The sequence below is a fragment of the Phyllostomus discolor genome, chromosome 3 (genome assembly GCF_004126475.2).
Source record: "Phyllostomus discolor isolate MPI-MPIP mPhyDis1 chromosome 3, mPhyDis1.pri.v3, whole genome shotgun sequence".
Lineage (NCBI taxonomy): Eukaryota > Metazoa > Chordata > Mammalia > Chiroptera > Phyllostomidae > Phyllostomus > Phyllostomus discolor.
This window is the reverse complement of record NC_040905.2, coordinates 13,906,697-13,925,681: the sequence shown is the minus strand read 5'-3', so window position 1 is coordinate 13,925,681 and position 18,985 is coordinate 13,906,697. Positions and strand designations below refer to the sequence as shown.

Sequence of the window (18,985 nt, the reverse complement as noted above, 5' to 3'; positions counted from 1 at the left end):
TAGCGCCATCCACTGCTTTAGTTCTGCCCTTGCTGGCAAAGTGAAGATGCTCTTGGTTTTTGGTGGCTTGACGGAGCTACTCGAATCCCTGAGAAGCAGGCTCAGGTTTTTGGAGTCGACAGCCCAGAGTCAGGCCTCCAGCCCCTCTCCTCAGGAGTTGATACATATAGGTTTGCGGAAATGTTTGAAACAGGAGGAGGCAACCTCTACGGAAGTGGGAGCCCCCTTTAACCCCAGGGGGGCTAGCTCAGCACTCACTAGCAAGGAAGTGCTAGGGAAAGTCAAGTGCATGAGGGCTGAGTGGGGTGTGGTTGGCCCAAAGATTCTGTCCCGGGCTGTGGGATTGTGCACCATCAAAAAGCCCAAGGAACTCTGGTCCCAGCCTCTGCCTGTGCTCCAGAGACACATGCATAAGGCATTCAAACACCAGGTGCTGCTGCCTGTAGACATGAGGATGATTAGATATGAAAGGTTTCGCTAGGGGGAGGAGCAAATTTATTTTTCATTTTGACACTTTATCAACAAACACTAAGCTCGAGTTATTTTTATTCCAACTTAGAGTAAGGGGATGCTAGTTCATTTCATTCCTTTTATGGGTACTAGCCATACAGAAATAAGAGTGAGCAGATTTCTGCCCCCAGAATAGAAGTAGAGGCAGCCACCAGTCTCAGAGGTTTAAATGCACCTGTCTGTCTTTGTTACCTTCTATGAACACCCTGAGCACAAAAGCACATCCGTAACAGGTTGTGTTCTGGGGGCAACCCAGAGCGGCTCCAACAGAAAGGATGCTCCAGGGCTCCCCGGGGTCCACGTGCCATCCGGGTCCCGACAGCATGATCCTCTCTCGTTGTGCCATCCTCGGCAACATGCTTCCCCTCAGGCAGGCATCAAGGTGGCAGCTGCCGTGCTAGGCATCTGAGCCTGGATGGCATCCAGAGGCATAAGAGGGACCATCGCTTCTTGGCAGACCCCTGGGAGGCAAGCTCGTGACTCATTGACTGGTGTTGGGTCACCTGCCCGTTCTGGAAACCACGGATGCAAAGGAAGCCCGTGGCTAGGTCAGGCCCATCTTTAGAGCTGAGGCCCCTGTGTCTTTCCCGAAGAGGGCGGATGGGTCTCTGAACAAAAATTAGACTTCTGTCACAAGGTTGGAAAGAGGGACCGATGCTGGGCAGACAGTCAACAGTGTCCCCTAGACCCCAAAATAAGCCACAGAATCGCTTGCCAACTGTCTAGTGATTTTCTATCAGTTTTAGCTACTTAACCTTCATTCAAATAAAATCCTACCCAGAAAAATGAACAAGCAAAACTGATAAAATCAGCCCAGGCTGGTGTGGCTCAGTGGACTAAGCACTGGCCTGTGAACCAAAGGGGTCGCCGGTTCGATTCCCGGTCAGGAGCACATGCAGGCCAGGTTTCCAGTGGGGGGCGCACAAGAGGAAACCACATGTAGATGTTTCCCTGTCTCTCTCCCTCCCTTCCCTCCTCTCTAAAAAATAAATAAAATCTTTACCAAAAAATCTCTTCTTTAAAAACTGATAAAATCAGAGCAGCTTTTTTTTTTTTTTTTTAAATAAACCTATGGCGGTCACAGTCCTGGGCTCATGGGCTCGTGGTTTGACAGTCCCTGGTAGAGCACCTCCTGTGTTTAGGCCAGATGTTCTCCTGTTCCTTGTCTCCTCCCCTCCTAAGGACACGGTGGTATTATGTGGGACAGAAGGCCAGCTGGCCAGAGGGGACTGGTATTGCAGAGCCCAGACAAGCCGGGCCATTGGAGGGAGGCAGCCGGGCTGGGAGGAGCAGGTTTGGGCACAGCAGACCGGAGGCTGAGATGACCGGGAGCAGGAGGAAGAAGAAGAGGCTGTGCAAGGGCTGGCGAGCTGTTGCCGCAGAGTGGACTTGCTCACTCTCCGCCTGCACAGCGTGGGTGCCCTGGCCCACGGGTGGCATCTGCCACCAGGAGGCAGTGGAAGGCCCCGTGGGGCTGGGACGGAGATGCTGGGCAGGAGTACTCCGCCAAGGGCAGATAAGGCACGCCGGTCAAAGGCTCTAAGCGCTTGACTTCAGATGGGAGAGGTACAGGGTTGCCACGTAAAATATAGGACACATGGGGAAACTTAGATATCAGATAAACAATGAAATTTTAGTATGAGTGTATCTTAAATACTGCGCGGGACATACACAGACTAAGACATAGTACAATATTTGGGACATATACAAAAACATAACTTGTTTGTCTGAAACTCGTATTTAACAGGGCACTGTATATTCTTACTTGTTCAATCTAACAACCCCGCGTGGGTGGGAAACGAGGGGTCTCCTGACACAGTAGGAAGTTGGAGCCGACTTCCTCCTCCTGGTGTCCATTCTGAGTCATAGAGCAGCCAGCATCTCCTGTTCTACCCAGCCAATAGTTTCTGAGGCCCTGTGACGTCAGAGTTGCCCCCAAAAGGTTTATCGAAAATGCTGACGACCGGAATGGCCCTCCAGGATTCTGAGGCTCAGCTCAGCCGGGGGAAGACCGGTTCAGGTTTTAAGTTCCCGAGGAGAAAGACGTCACGTTGTTTATTGCACTCAATAAATATTTGTTGCATGAATGAGTGAATGAATGAGTTACTCCTCCCTGGGGAGTCGATATTGGCTTCACCCGTGTTTGTCTTGCAGAACCCCAGGCGCCCAGAAGCAGAGACAGCTCTCTTTCCGTTGCTTTTCTGGTCATGAGACCCGTGGGAAAGGACCTGGGCGGGAGGTGTAGGGAGAGACTGGGAGAGCAGGGGGAAAGGACAAGAGGAAAGGGAGAGGAGGGGGCCAGCAACAGGGACCCGCCGCGCAGGGGGCAGGAGCGTCGTGCCTCACGGGGAGGTAGGCCAAGTTTTTCGTCACCTCCTCAGGTGAGGAGACTCGCGGTTTCACGCTGAGAGCAGGTCTGCAGTTCCTTTCCCAGGATTTCTTTCTTTAGTGTCTGTCTTGGCACAGTCCATGTGCTCCGCTTCGCAGGGGGGTGATGCGAAACCTGGAGTCATCCAACCAGGCTGCTGCAAGCCTGTAGAAGTGCTTCAGTGGAACTTGGCGGGTGACAGGTAATAGCCACTTTTGCTCACCTTGGTAATTCCCCGGATCAGCAGGGCGCCTGGGGGCACCTGTGTCCGGCAGCACCTGTCTCTGTAGGCTCAGCCTCGGGAAGACTAGATTCTGTGCTAAACTTTAAACCCATAATGGACCCAATGGGCCACACTTCCCTGCGCACCACCCCTCCCCCTGCATAGATGCATCCCGGTGCCTACATTATCTCCAGTACAGAGAGAACTCTAAAGGTTGGGTTTTTATTTTAAATTCCAATTTCCTACTTTCCTGGTGAGAGGCTTTGCCTAATGGCTAAGAACGGGCTTCCCCTCTGATGTGAGTTTTTGCCGAGTGATGCTGTGGTCACCCAGTGCTCCGCTCCACTGGATCACTGGTCCCCTCTCCGTCTGTTCCCCCATCTGTGTCACAGTGAGGGGCACTGCCTTAGGGCCCCGGGACATGCTGCAGCCATCTGGAACTGCAGCAGCATGAGGGTCCCCAGCAGGGGTCTGCGCCGAGAAGGGTAAAGAGAATGGGGACTCCCCGGCCTTTCCTTTGTGACTGTGGTTCTGTCCCCCACCCCACCCCCCATTCCTGCCTCACTCCTGCTCTCTGGGAAGGTCAGAGCTGTTCTGTAGACTGCCCGCTGTGTGGTCCCTGGAGTTTTGTTAAATCTGGAAGATGTCCTTGGGCCTTGGGGCAACCGTGAGACCCCGCCCCACAACCCCGAATTTAGAAGCACAGAAGATGAGCTTCTGTGTTGAGAACAAGACCAGGAAATCCATCATACACGGTTGAATAGCCAGCCCCAGGAACACACAAGTGAAGAAATTGTCCCTCGAAACAAATAGAATCTAAAACTCGAATTAGAGTCACCTTTGGGGATGAAGGACTACAGTGTGACTGTTCCCCTAATTCAGTGAACAGGAGTGAACACTTACTGGTGTTATAGTATGCCGTTTGGAGAAAGGGGGTAGGAGTTGGTGCAGAGGACAGGAGGGAAAAGCTCTAGGGGCCAGATGTCAGCGATGCGTTTTCGGGTGCTGTCTGATGCAGGGCAGTCTTGGGTAAGTGGGCCCCTTCCTTTGGAAAGCCCTGGCTGGAGCAGCAGAGACAGTGCCTCAGCTGGGGGCTGGAGTGGCAGAGAGAGAGCCTTAGCTTGGGGCCCTCGTGGTTCTGGAGTCTGCGGTCCTCTGCCTGTTGCGGGCAGGAAAAGCAGTCATGGATCAGGCCGATGCAAACTCCCCGCCCACTTAATAACTGTATTATTTCCAACTGAAAATTAGTGAATGAGCTTTCTTGCTGGTAACAGTGTATCTGCGCTTGAGAGGCAGATGCTCTTTCAATGTGCAGACAGAACTCGGGTTCCTGAGCCCGGGAGCCTGAAGATGTGAATGGTGGAAAGTCAACCACGACCAGGTCCCCTAGGGGGATCCCCTTGGCCTACCAGTGGCCTCCCTCAGCCTCATTGTTCACCCAGGCACAGGCCCCCGAGTTGACCCTGAGGCAGCAACAGCAGGGTCTCGGGAGGATAACAATTCCAGCCTCCTCCCACCTCCAGGCCTCTCCCCAAGGTCACCTCGGCAGTGCCCATACGTGAACCTCAACTGGATGATTTCCAGCCTAGCTCCTTTCCGTTCATGCCATCTCATCTTATTTTTCTCTCTGCTTTATTTCTCCCCCACCCCTTCGAACACCGAGATGGAGTACAAGTAGCGGTGGGGGCCCTTGAGCGTGTGGGGGGCCGGGGTCTCACATGCCTTCACCATCTCTCCTTCTCCTGGATTTCCTGCCTGGAAGAGGTCAAACGAGGATTCTTTCTTCTCTCTCTCCCATGGACTTTGACTTTGACTTGTCTGAGGCCTTTCCCACAGCGAGGCCTGGGAAAAGGGGATGCTTCTCCCAGCAGCGCAGGGGCTGAACCTTTGTGCTCTGTGATCTCTCTCGGTTTCCTCTGAGGATACTGTCCGCACCAGGCGCTCCAGCCCTGCGTCCTGCGAGTGGCCTGGGCGGGCGGGGGGGGGGGGGGGTGCGCAGGCCGGTCTCCACACAGTTCAGGCCCTCGCCACATTGGAGCATCTGTGGGGCCTCCATGGGAACACCGGATTTCCCACTGAACCCCACCTCCCAGGCAAGTTCGTCCTCCCTTCTCGAAGCCTCGGTTCTTTCTGCGGCTCCAAAGAGCTGTTATCCGGCAGGATATATTTCTTCTTGTCTTCTGGAAGAGCTGAACTCTGGTTATAAGCACAGTGAGCTGAAAACCACCCCGGGGGCCCCCTTCCTCCCTCGCCTTGGCAGATACTCAAACCCTGATAAAGCAGTTTGGCCCATCTCTCCTGCAGTCTGAAACCTCCGTGTGCTGTGTGGATGCTGCTTAATGAGCCTAGCAACTCCATCCCTGACGTGCTAACTCAGCTCCAAAGTCCAGGAAAATGCTGGGACTGGAAGGAAGCTTCGTAAAACCACCTCACTCGGTAGATAAGGAGACTGAGGCTCAAAGATGCCAGCTGAGCCCTGGCCGGTGGCTCAGTTGGTTGGAGCATCATCCTGTGCACCACATGGTTGCAGGTTCGATTACCAGTCAGGACTCCTACCTAGTTTGTGGGTTCAATCCCTGGTTGGGGCACATATGGGAGGCAACCGATCAATGTTTCTCACATTGATGTTTCTCTCTCTCTCTCCCTTCCTGTGTCTCTAAAATCAATGAACATATTCTCGGGTAAGAATTAAAAAAAAAAAGATGCTAAATGACTTGCCTGGGGACCTGCAGTTAACTAACAGCAAAGTGTATTACCGGCTGCTATAAATATTTGAGTCGTTGTTAATTAATGATGAGGTCAGAGCCTCTGCAGTTACATGCCGAGAATTCAAATATAGCAAGTAGACTATTTACCCAAATGCCTAAACATCAGAAGCATCTAAACAGCACAATTGATCTGAAAGGAATAACTGTGAAGTAACTATTTTTAAAAAAATAACCCCATTGTAATCGCAGGAGAACTTACTGTGACGCAGGCTGCGTGTCGACGGCGTGATCCGTGGGACTGTGGGTGACAGGTCGGTGGCCTCCTGGCGGCCCCATCTGTCCAAAGTCACAGGAGGGTCACAGTCAGACGGGCAACCATAGTGACTTCATGACTGTCCTGCCGCTGACCCAGCAGCTTGGTTGTCCCAGTCAATTTCCCACTTGTTAGAGAGCAACTATTTCCAAGTATCCAGTTGCCAGCTCATGAGTTAAATGCCCTCTTAACCCAGTCCTTACGCTCTTTTAGAACGGAGGCCCCCAAACTCCAGAAGTAGCCTTCGTCCACAACTGGCCAAATCCTGCGTAAAGGGTCTTAAACCGCAGACTCGCACACTCGTTTCCGTGTGTGAAGCCACGGCGAGTGTGCTTCACAGTTCGGCGGGGAACGGGAAGAGTTCCTCACCCCCGTTGTGGTGGTCCGGTCTCCGTCTGCTTCTCTCGCGCTCATCCTAAGACAAAAAAAAAAACATTCGTAGTGTTTCATGAAATTTCCCCTCATCTTCATTTCTTGTTGTTTCGATAAACAGTCCTTGTTTTGGGATATACGATATCTTCAAGTACGGGATTTCCAGAGCAGCTGCCGGGCCATCCCTTTTGATTCCGTCCAGTTTTTGTTCTCTCCTGTGTCTTCAAGGGTCCTCAGGCCCAGGGAGTGCAGGGTCACAGTCCTGTCTCCATGTGCATTCCTCTCATCTGGGACATTGAGGGCCAGATGTGGCAAGCCCTGAGGTTCCTGCCAGGCCCCCGCCTTCCAGGATTTATATGGGATCCCCTCTTTCACCCCCAGAAGCCCCCAAATAGACCTTGGACAGCCCCGCTGTCCAGAATCTGTCACGTGCCCCCAAATGTACCGCCTTATCGCCCTTCCCGCACTCTACTTCATGCTCTCTCTCTCTCCTCGGCCCCCCACGGGCCGCTCCTCCTCTCTCCCCCAGCCCGGTGCGGTGCCTGGCGCGACCCACCCTTGCTGCGTGAAACGGAGGCTGGATCGGGTTCTCCTTCTGACTCGCGTGCACAGCCGTCACCCAGTTAGTCTAGAGTCAGCCGTGCAGGGATTTAAAAAGGAGCCGTAGCCGCTCCGTTTCCGGCTCTCAGCTCCAACAGGACAGCATGCCGGACTCGGGCTACCCGAACAGTTTGACCCAGAAGATGGCTGTCACGCCGAACCACGCAGCCCCGACGATGCGAGCGACAAGACTAACGAAGGCCAGGTGCAGAGGTGCCTCTGTGGCAGATACTGCTGCTTTCACGACCTGGAAGGCGGAGGGGCGCGCCTTTGTTACATTTAAAAAACTGGGCTCACCCACAGTTACAAAGGTTTCCATGTTACAGTAAACCCGTGGGAATCCAGTATGCAAAAACAGATGGTGATACAATGTCTAAAACGTGTGGCACCTTTGCTGGCAAAGAAAAGGGGAAAGGAAAGGGAAACGCCAAACCTGGGGAGCAGACAGCAATGGCCGCCCCTGGAAAAGCCTGCTCGGGGGGGCGGGGGGGGGGGGCGCCGGAGTCCGCGGATACCCAAGGAAAGGCAACACCGACCCGCCTCCCCGGACCCCCCACCGCCCTCCGAGCTTCGTTTTATTCCTTAATAACGTGCCAAAGGGGATGAATGAGACGGTGTGATCTGGGCAGTTTGACCCGTTCCCCGGTGTCAGGGAAGTGTGTCTGGGACCTGGGAGGAGTGACAAGGCATTCATTTGCTGACTTTGAAAACAAGCGACAGGCCAGGGATGCTTGACGGGGATTGAAGATCACACCGTCCCGTGCGACGAAGGTCACCTCTGCCAGCAACTAATGTTTGGGATCGTTGTCTTTAAAGGACTTGGTGTCATCTGCAGCATATGTTTGATAACATGTGGTCCGTCCATTGTACTAGCTCCAGGTGGGAGGAAGTGAAAGTGGAATTTTTGTGTAGGTTTTTAAAAATGACCTAGTCTTTCTTTAGCCTCAGTGAGTTATAGGATGTGAAGTCCTTCATTTTGTATAAGAAACTTTTATTTGCATGCTTAAATACTCCCCAGATTACTTAAGAATACTCCTCAAATTAGCCAGCACCTTGCTCTTCCGAGACATAAGCCGATCTAAAGGAGTCCCTCACGGCCATTCATATTTGCCGTTGCTCAGTCCGTCGTGGGTTTGTCTGTAACACCAGGGGCAGCACAGAGATGTTAGTAAACTCTTGCATGAATTCCTGTGTGCGTTTAGCTCTCTAGGGGCAGAAACATGCTCTGTTGTTTGGGGTTTTTTTTTCTAAGATTTTATTTACTTATTTTTAGAGAGATGGGAAAGGAGAGAGAAAGAGAGGGAGAGAAACATCATTGTGTGGTTGCCTCTCGAGTGCCCCCTACTGGGGGCCTGGGCCACAACCCAGGCATGTGCCCTAACTGGGAATCGAACCCGTGACCCTTTGGTTCACAGGCCAGTGCTCAATCCACTGAGCCACACCAGCCAGGGCTGGGTTGTTTTCATGTTTTTGTGCCCCCAAATCAAAGTAGGAAGTCAATAACAGCTGCTGAGTGACAGCCCACAGCCCTGCCAGTGTCGGTGAAAGGGGCCAGAGGCCCTGGTTCCCCAAGGTGGTTGTGAGGGTCAGCAGAGAGAATAAGGCAGAGGGGAAGCACCCAGCTCAGCGGGGGCATTTCCACACCCGCCGTCGCCCTTCACAGGTGGCCACACGGGCTCTCACCCGCCGTGGAGTCTGGGCTTGCTGCCCGCTGTCCAGAAACGGCCTCCCTGCAGACACACTCTCTCCTCGGTCTCTCACTTCACGCCAGTCCCTTTCCAGAGGGGCCTTTCCTAGTCCCTCCACCCCCACACCCCTCGCTGGCCTCGGCCAGACCACAGTTCTCTGTGTGGGACTCCTGAGCCTCTGGCGCTGTCGTGTTTTTAAGTTGACTGATTCCTATGACTTTCTGTCTGCTTCGTTCAGGCCCCAGCACGTGGCAGGCCCCCGATGAACGTCTGCTGAATGAAGGACTAGGAGATACTTACTCGGCACTGTTTTTCTTTTAAAAATAGGAGAGTTTTCTAAAAGTCGAAAGGGGAATCCAGTCTGGAAGGTAGGAAGACGAGAGGAAGGTTTAGGAACCGGGAAGGTAGCAGAGGTCGGAATAGGAAGACGGCAAGAATCCAGGACAGTTTGCAAGAGGCGGTTTGCACGAGACAGCCTGCTGGGAACCTGACTTTGGGGCAAGGCCTGGAGGAGCCCCGTCGGGCTCAGCCCCGGCCTCTGCGTCTCCGGTGACTCTGGCCTGTGCCCTGGGGCCGACGCCCGGGTCCACTTAGCGCAGCATCTCCCAGTCTCCTCCAGTCTCATCCCCTTCTCCTCGTCCTGGAGGGGGAAAGTTCATTTTTCTGAGCTTTATTAATTTTAAAAATGTAATTTAATTTCATTCTCTCTAACACAGAAGTTAAAGACTAAGGAGTAAGATTCGTTTTTTCAGGTATGATTTACCTTTGTGGCAGGGGGTTGGGGGGAACCAACCATTATAATATCTAAGACTTTTATGGTCCCCCCGCACCCTCAAACTAGAGTAATGGGGTGTGGGGTGGGAGTCCCGAGAGGGGATTTATAACAGGGTCCAGAACTTGAGGTGTCTGGGAAATATAGGAAATCCCACACACACAAGTCTGGCTGGGGGATGGGAGACAAGGAGCAGGGCCATTGAGAGTTATTTTGCATATCACTGCAGGCTCGCTAGGAAGAGGGTGTGACCTTGACCGGTGGTGTAATGGGAGGCAGCTCCCTTACTGCTCCTGCCAGAGAGCTTGGAGATGGTTCACTCCGCACCACAGGGCCACGCCTGCCCGGACTAACTATGGCAGCGAAGGAAGACAGAGAATACGAGAGTGCCAGCAAGTATAGCCGACTGTGGGAAGAGTCGGGAATGGGGTTACAGAGGAAGATCCAGGCTGGGATTTAAACTAAAGGTTGGCCACCATGTGGGACAAGGGACAATGAGAGACAATGGGAGACAGTGACGGAGGACCATGTGAGACCATGCGGGAAGAAAAGGGGTGAGAGGACTCTGGCTGGCAGGCCATGAGGAGGTGTCTTGTGGTTTGGGATTAAGAACTGGAGATTGCATGACCCAGCTGATGGTGCTGGGGACTACGGGAGCCCTGCCTGTCTGAGCACGGATGCCGGGGAGGAACCGGGAGTCTGGCCGCTCTGCGGACTTCTCTTTCTTTTCCTGAGGTGTGGTGCCCCTGACTGGCCTGGCTGGGCAAAGGCGGGAAGGCGGGACTCTGTGTGTGTGTGTGGGGGGGGGTGTTTTAAAGGGACTTTGGGATTTTAATAGCGACATTCATCCATTACTCTAAACCTGTATAACTTTTGAATAAATAGTTTCTTCCCTTATTACCGAACTCTGGCATTGAGGGCCACAGTTCCTAACACCTGGTGGCAGGCAACGAACCCAGTGACAGAAAGATCTGGGGGAGGGGTCTTGCTTCGGTAACAGTACCTGGTCTCTCTCGGCGCCCACAGGTGCATTCTGTAACACTAGTTTTCACCCCTCGGAGAGGGACACCAGCCTGTTGTGAGTGATGCGTTCCCTGACAGGGGGTGCAAGAAAGTTGGTAGATGGTAAACACAGCATCAATCAATTATCTCAGTGACAGACGCATTCATTTTGAAGGCTAAGGCTGTCAGCTTCAGGCTACTCAAAATGAAATTAAATGACCATGGCTGTTTGCTTGAGATGAGACTCTAATTGAAGAATTACACACGATAGACAGATGCCAACTGGACGGTGCAGTGAGCCTCCGCGTCCACAAGTCCTGTTCTCGGCCGATACGGATGGATCTTCAGGGTGAGGAGCTCTTAGACCTTTGTGGGATCGGCCCAACAGGAATGTCGGTGTTCGTGACCATTTGCAGATTTCTGTCCTTCTGTATCTTCTCTGGGGCAACATTTTGTTCACTACAATGTTTCCGTGGATTTCGTGGAAGAACCATGCTTTCCATGGCGTTGCCAAATTGTGCATCTGCTACCCTGAGTCATCTCAAATTACGGAGCTGGATGGGAATACCTCTGTTAGGTAGAGATATAGAGGCAGGAGGGGCTGGATGATCTGATCCAAGTGCCTGTATTTGATGCTGTGCTTACAGGTGGGCTGAGTCCGGACCAACTGCAGCCCCAACTGCAGGGGGAGGCAAGAATGGGGTTTTTAAAGAAAAAGCACAGGGTTTGTGAGGCGACAGGGGAGGGGGTCAGTCTCTTGTTCTTCCAGACAGGTGCCTCAGGGTTCCAGGATGTGAGTCAGGACAATGGGTTAGGTAAAAGGCCAGGCTGTTCCCAGTACGGGAGGGTCAGTCTGACCACGGGCCATCATGTCCGGCACCAGACGTCTATTGAGTGAGGCGGGAAAGAGTTCCGATGGAGCCACGGGCTATCAAGCGGGTTGGGATAACTGAGTCACGAGCAGTCTGACGGGCTGGGAAACTGGCCTGACAGGGTCATGAGCAGTCCGGGGGGCTGGGACACTGGCCTGACCCCTTCAACCTCTACTTCCCGTATTTACAGAAAGTCCCAGGAAAAGGAGTTGATAGAACAGGGGGCTGGAAGCATCACTGGGAAATCCATAATCACAAGTATGGAATTCAAGAGTTGTGTAGCCCATGAACATCAAAGTAAGATGGTCTTGGAGGGTGTCTGTACACTTGAAACAATTTTTCATTTCCTGGAAACTCCTTCCCTGCCCTCCTCACGTGCAGGGTCGGGGGGCGGGCCCCTGGCAGCCATGCTGGCATCTCATGACTGTACCCCCTTGGCTGTGACCATCTGGTCCACAGATGGACGATGCTCCAAGCTGAGCCAGTCGGCTCTGCTCCCCTCCAATGTATGTCACCTGACAACTTCTGAGTTGCAAAGTATGGAAAACAACTCAAGGTAAACTTTATTTTTATTTAAAGGTGGGGGGTTTTTAGCTTAGTTTTTTTTTGTCAGGTTTTTTTTTGAAGTAGGTAAGTTTTTACAATGTACTTGACTATAAGGATGGCTGTGGTCTTTCAGACCGAGGGGGAGGTCAGCAGGGCCCCCCACCCAGCCTGGCTGACCTTAAGGCCAGGACTGGTGTGGGGGGCCAGAGCCCACTCTTTCCCCAGTCTTGTGCCTCTTCCTTCTACTGATGGGTTTTAGTTCGTGGCAGGATGGCTTTTTTTGCCACTCAGTCAACACACCCAGTAGACTATTGCCATTTACAACCCCTAGATCCCACGTTATAGTTCTCACCACACACCTGGGACCAGACCCTTTCTCTCCAGGCCCCAGCACTCAGTTCTCAGGGCAGAACTCTGTTCCAGCTCCTACGAGATGCCCAGCCCCAGGACCCCCCCCAGGGCCGGGGTGGGGGGGGGAGGCTGAGACTGCGTGGGCCCGGCTGCCAGGAGGGCACCTTTGTCGATTGTGTTAACAGGGTTGTTGTAAGACTCATTACACACTGGTTTCCATTCATTTATGCATCTCCCTCTAGACTATGAATTCCTTCAGGGCCAGGGATTGGCTTTATTGACAGTCTATTCCCAGTGCCAAGGTCTGGTTCTTAATCGAGATTCAGTAAGTACACATTGCATGAATAGAAGTCGACATCAGGAAAACAAATTCTCCATTGCTCCAAAGTTTGGTTTTCTTTGGTCAGACTTATTTAGAGAATATCTTGTCCAAGACATGTACTCTGTTTCCATTTGCATGGAGCCGTTGGAGCCGAGGCTAGTGCCTCGGCCCTTGAACCACAGACCCTTAAAATTGGAATGTAAAGCCTCTTTTAAAAAACTGTTTGAAGTCACTGAGAGTATACAAGGTGGCCTGCACGGTGCTGGGGTAGGGAGTACATTGTTGACTATTACTTGGTCACTGTATTTAAGGATCTCTCCACGGAGTCTGAGGGGCCTTAGAGATCACTTAGCCTAACTTTCTCATTTTACAGAGGAGAGAAAGGAGACTCGGAAAGGTTGCTAGGCCTAATGGAAAATGTTTTCATTTATTCATAAGATGTTAATATGCCTGCGTGGCATTACTTTTCAGCGCGAGGTGTTACTTATTTTGGCCAAAGGGAACGTTCTATTTTTGCACATGTATGGATTGTCTTTTCTTTGATTTTGCATTTCTTTTTAATGGGCATGTGATTATGGAGATGATATTTGCTGAGCTTCTGGTGTATTTGGAACCCATTAATAGCTGGCACTCGAGATCTTTGGAAAATCAAAACCTATGATACCAGACATTTCTTTATGGTCACTGAGTAATACGGCTATTTATTATTGACAGGGCTGCTGACACCTCTCCCATTTATTATTATTTCTTGTTAAATCACTTCCTGAGAAGGTGAAGAATGTCTTGCATCTTTGATGGCCCAGTTCATATTGACTTTGGGCGCAAGTGAAGTTCAGAGGAAAGAGTGAAAGGGGTCATTTTTCTGCACTTACAAGGGATGGATGTGAAAATTTTCTTTGGTGGAGAAGACGAACTGGTAATGAAATTCAATTAATCTTTCACTGGGGGAGAACCAGCACTGTGCAGAAATCTGCGGGGGCGAGACTGCGCCAGCCCCCCGCCCCTGCAGCTGGCCCCACAGCCAGCGGGCGCTTCGCCGCTCCAAGTTGTGCATTAAAGCCCAGGCCAGCGAGCAGCCAACCTTCTCGCCCAGAAACTTGGAGAAACATTTCTCTGGAGGAGAAGGCTTTTGGATGGGCCCAGGAGTAGCCTGGCTTGAACAGTGTAGCAAAGGAAAAGAAGGGAGGAGCCTAAGAGCTGTAGGGTGCCAAGGGACAGGGTTCCCCCTGGGTCTGTGTGACGGAGACCGAGTCCACGGCTGAGCTCAGGACTGTGGCGTCCCGGGGCGAGCCCAAGTCTCCGAGTCTCCGTACGGTTGGCTGGCCCCCTCTCCTCTCGGCAGCACTGCCGGAGTGCAGTTCCGGAATGGAGAGCCTTCCTGTGCGTGCAGTCCGACACGTCAAGGCAAAGGGAGATAGATGTCAACTTCCTAGGGACGGAAGGCCTTAAATAAGTCCCGGCCCCTCTGTGATCTTCCAAGGAGTCTTGCCACGTAGTCTTCTGGTTCCTGCGAGCTTGATGGGGGCTGACCTGGCAAAAGTCAAAGTCATCTCGCTTCCCTGGGGATCAGGGAACCTTCCTGGGGATGGTCAGTGTTCCAGAGGTTTCTGTGCGAGGGAAGGGTGTGGGTGGGTGTGTCCATCTGTCTGTCTGTTTCCGACTGCGTCTGTGTTCACTGGGTGGAGGGAGCCAGGCTGGGGGATGGGCGGAAGCATTCCGCCTCTGGCTCAGAAAGCGAACATTGCCTTTCTGTAATACCAGAGACCATGTGTTCTGCGTCAGAAGGCTCACTGTCGTGACCAAAGGGATTTTTTTGTCTTTTCCTCCTCCAGGTGTGAATGAACCCGTCAGCTCATGCTATGGCCGACGAAGGGACATGCCTTTTCCGGGCCGTTTGTGTGGCCCTGCTGTGATGTGAGCCAAGCCGTGACTGTCAGACACTCGTTCCCTCCCCTCGCTGAGCCCTCCAGGCACAACACCTGTCCCTCTGTGGGTCTGTGTCCTGTCCTCCTCCTGCCAAGGCGAACTGCCCCATCCCCAGCTGGCATCCCTGGTCCTCAAGCCTGGACATGAGTGCAGGCAGAGCCGATGACAGCCAGGGCTCCCGAGGGACATGGGGCCCCGTGGGGCCCTGCCCCCAGGAGCAGGTCCTCTCATGATGCTGGCGCCCGGGAGTGAGCACCATGCCCATCACCCAGGACAATGCCGGGCGGCACCTGCCCCTGCTCTGCCGGTGGCTGGAGAACAGCGTGCGGGAGGGCGGGGACGGGCCGGAGCAGCGGCTGTGCCAGGCGGCCATCCAGAAGCTGCAGGAGTACATCCAGCTGAACTTCGCTGTGGAAGAGAGTGCGGGCCCCCCTGACCACAGCCCCCCGGGGATGGAGATCTGTACTGTATACCTCTCCAAGGAGCTGGGGGACACAGACACTGTGGGCCTCAGCTTTGGGAACATCCCTGTGTTCGGGGACTACGGAGAAAAGCGCAGGGCGGGCAAGAAGCGGAAAACCCACCAGGGGCCCGTGCTGGACGTGGGCTGCATCTGGGTGACGGAGCTGAGGAAGAACAGCCCGGCCGGCAAGAGCGGGAAGGTCCGGCTGCGCGACGAGGTCCTCTCCCTGAACGGGCAGCTGATGGTCGGTGTGGACGTCAGCGGGGCCAGGTGAGTGGGGAGTTGCCTGCGACGCTAACCTGTGGCACACGCCCAGGTGGGTTTTGTCCTAAGAAGTGGGGAGGAGCACTTAGGGTTCTGTCGAGAGCCCAGTGCACCTCTCTGCTCCACGGCCGACGGCCTCCTCGCCTCACCCTGGGGAGCAAAGATGTCACCCGTGCTGTTACTTGTGATTATACTGTGAGACAATCTTTTGGGAAGTTCATTCTGTTCCTCCTCTTGAGGCTGATTTTGAATTCAAAACTACCTCAGATGATGTTATGGGTTGAACCGTGTCGCCCCCAGAATTTGTACGCAGAAGGCCTAGCCCCTGGTGCCTCTGATAGGGCCTTATTTGGAACGAAGGCCACTGCACATGTTATTACTTAAGACGAGGCTGCATGGGAGTAAGACGGGCCCCTAATCCAATACAACTCGTGTTCTTCTAAAAACGGCAAAGACGTGCCCACAAGGAAAAGGCTGCATTACTTTGCTGCAGGCCAAGGAGCTACCGGCAGTGGGGCCCAGGGCCTGGCGTTTGTCTCTCCTGGTCACTGCAGAGGGAACATGGCTGCACCAACCCCCAGATGTGGGGTGTCCGGCCTCCAGAGCCCTGTCGCCTGTGGCTGCTCAGTTCTTCCCTGGGGCTCCCCCCTCCACTCGACAAGAGCTGCTCTGGAACATGAGAGCTCTGGGGCTGCATCCGGGAGAGGACACAGAGGGTCACGTGCGCACGCACCGTTGGGGGAGCAGGTGCAGCGTGTGGACAGTGAAGTCATGGTTTGCTTATTTCAAAAATTTGTTCAGAGTCACTTTGCAAAGTCCCTCCCTGGGGAGACCACAGGGCTCGTAGCCATGGGGATGACATCTGTCTGCACTGCGGGACCAGTTCCAAAGCTAAATCCGTGACTGTCCCTCCGCTACAGACCCCACTCCTGGCTGTGGCTGGCCGAGACCCCCGAGGTCCATGGCTCGCTCCTCGGCTCTCCCATTGGCTCTGAGAGCCCTCCTCCTCCCGGGTGGTAACAGCGTCGCCCTGGAGTGAACTTCTAGGGAACTTTCTGGGACAGGAGGGATCTTAGCTCTCTTCTTGTCACATGCTCCATCTTTCAGGCTTAGCTGAGTTTTTGTGTGTGAGCTCTGTCACACCTACTCTGGGAAGATGGGACTCTCTGGAATGTTCTATTTACTTCTGTCTGGTGCAGAGAGAACTGGGAAAGCTTTTTTTGATTAGTTCCTCCAAATACTTTATAACCGCAGTCTCTCCCTCCCTCGGCTAGATTTCTATAAGTAAACCAGATCTGTTCCCTGAGGACAGATTGTTCCAAATTGGTGACACAATGTGGAATTAATTAAAACACAACCCACACACCAAAAACAAGTAGCCGTGTTTTCGGCTTGAAAAGCCATTTGCTTGAAAAGTAAAAGGACCGTGTTTCACTTAAGATGTTTCCCAGGATGTGACCCTGGACTGGACTTTCTTACACGTTAATAAACCTGAGCGGAACGTGGTGCAAAGAGCACGCCCCCGAGAGGAGATCTGGTTCCCAGACCCGCTTACGGGGCCTGTGACGGGTGCGTTCCGCAGCCACAGGAGGTCGGCGCTATTTCCCCAACGGGGTCCGTTTGTGGATGAGCTGAGATGATTTATATAACGTACTGAATGTGCATCTGGCACATGCTCGACATTCAATCAAAAGTAGCTATTAACACCCCAGCTGGCTGGCTTCAGGTGACCTGAACCCAGGGCTCAGCATGCAAGGGTCAGAGAAGAGCCTCAAATTCTGGCAATTCACTCAGCAGAAAAGAGACTCATCTTCAACCCAGAAACCAGTGCGATATTCAAATACTGTGCATCCAGTGTGGCATGGGTACTAGCCAACTGGGAAGGATGCCAGCTTGTGCAAGAACAGGGTGCTGGGCTGGCCAGAGGGCCTCAGGGCGCAGGGTGATTGGCCAGCCGCTACAGAAGCATTACCCCTTGGGCGAACAAGCTGAAGATCAGCCCAGGCCAGGAGTAGCCTTTAGCACAGTACTCACTGCCTTTAAATTGTGTGTAAAATTAAATGTAGGGTTGTTACGGGCTCAGACTCTGGTTACCCATGGCAACCTTGAGTTCTGTCTAGAGTGTGGCAGATTTTAAACAGGGTGTCAAGAGGCTGCTAGAAGGTGTTACTTGGAGAAATGATAGCAGGTAGCGATGTAGGAGGTCCAAGAAGGAAAGACTTGCCAATTAGAGCTTTAGACCATGGTCTCAGGGGCCACTCGGCAGAGGGCCCTGACCGCCTGTCTGTGCCCATGGGCACTGGCGCCCTCTTCAGGACTGTGTCTGTGGTGCAAAGTGGGCGTTGTGATACGGGCAAGGTTAAATCAGGTTCTGCTCACTGCCTAAGAAGCCGGAGAAGCATATCATAACACTTTAGAAAGATTCCCGCTACCAAAGGTTGAAAGGAAAACAAGTTTCGGCATTTAAGATCCAATTATCCGGGAAACCCGTCATGTGGAACTGCCGGCTCCCCGAGGAGGCCGTGCACGTGGAGCGTCTCGGACCTCACACCTGCTCCCACTTCACTCTCCTTGGCCCCGCCCCCGCGTGCCGCTGGACTGGGTCTCTGGACCGCACCCCCGAGCTCATCCCAGACTCCTGTTTCCTCACCGTTCCTGAGCAGGTGGTTTCCCAGGGTCGTGATCTCATAGAGAGAAGAGTGGGGACTAGAATTCAGGGCCTCTGACTCAAAGTTTAAAACGTGTTCAACACTACAAAGAGTAACCAACGAAATTAGGATAGGTTTCTTTCTTTCTTTCTTTCTTTTTTGACAACTTACTGTTGACAGTACAAACAAATAGAAAGTGAGGATTTTCTACATATTCTCTACATATTTTCCTATCCCCATCTCTAAGTGGATGGGAGTGACATCCAGAACCTTTCTCCTCAATAAGAGTGTAGCTTGTTGCATTAAAAGTGTCAGTGACAGTCCTTGGCCTGGCTGGTGGGAGCTTGCTCTCAGCTCAGCTCTGGAGACTTCTGGGCTGCCCGTGGGCGATCTCCCGCCGACGCCTGCCCTCTTGTGGTTGAAGTCAGTCGAGCACAGGGCGAGAAAGTGCTGGGAGTTTCAGTCCAGTTCGTGGTTTATTAATTAGGCTGTGTGGGTTTCTCAGCTGTGCTATTGGGATCATGGTTTCTGCCACCATAGCTGCCTTGAATGGCAACACCACAGCCCCCAAGCAGAAAGTGACTCAGGCGCCATCCTCACCTCTAGGTACTGGTGTCCTCGTGCTGCCCCCAGGAAGTGCCCCATCCCCCCCAGTGGCATTCCCTCTGGACACGCACAGCCTTCAGGTACCCTGCAGGTAGATGAGTCGCTGGTCTGATAAACCCACAGTGCTAAGGTCTTCATGATGGACGGTAGAGGGACGCCCCTGCTTCCGCAGGCCGACTAAGCCTCCGGAATCAGAAAGCCTTTGGAAAGGGAGTAGCCAGGCAGCACCAAGCACTGCGCTGGCCAAGGGGGTGCACTCTTTCAGAAGCCTGGCAACTTTAACTCGCCCTCCATGGCAGCCAGGTCATGCCCAGAGCCACTTCCAGAGTGGCTTTGCAGAGTCCACTCGTGCTTGTGAGGGAAGAGGTGCCTCAACGGAGCCACTCTCAGGACTCCACCAGGGTTGAGGTTGGAGAGCTCCACCCGCAGAC

The 18,985-nt window shown here is 53.2% G+C and overlaps 1 protein-coding gene across 1 annotated transcript in view; it reads left to right on the top strand.

Moving 5' to 3' along the window:
- Positions 1 to 14,482: 14,482 nt before the first annotated feature.
- PDZD2 (PDZ domain containing 2) overlaps positions 14,483 to 18,985 on the top strand; it is a 213,241-nt gene continuing 208,738 nt past the window's right edge. The window contains 1 exon segment of the mRNA XM_028531856.2: positions 14,483 to 15,306. Within this exon segment, the coding sequence (XP_028387657.1) occupies positions 14,831 to 15,306 (476 nt within the window). The 5' untranslated portion in view covers positions 14,483 to 14,830.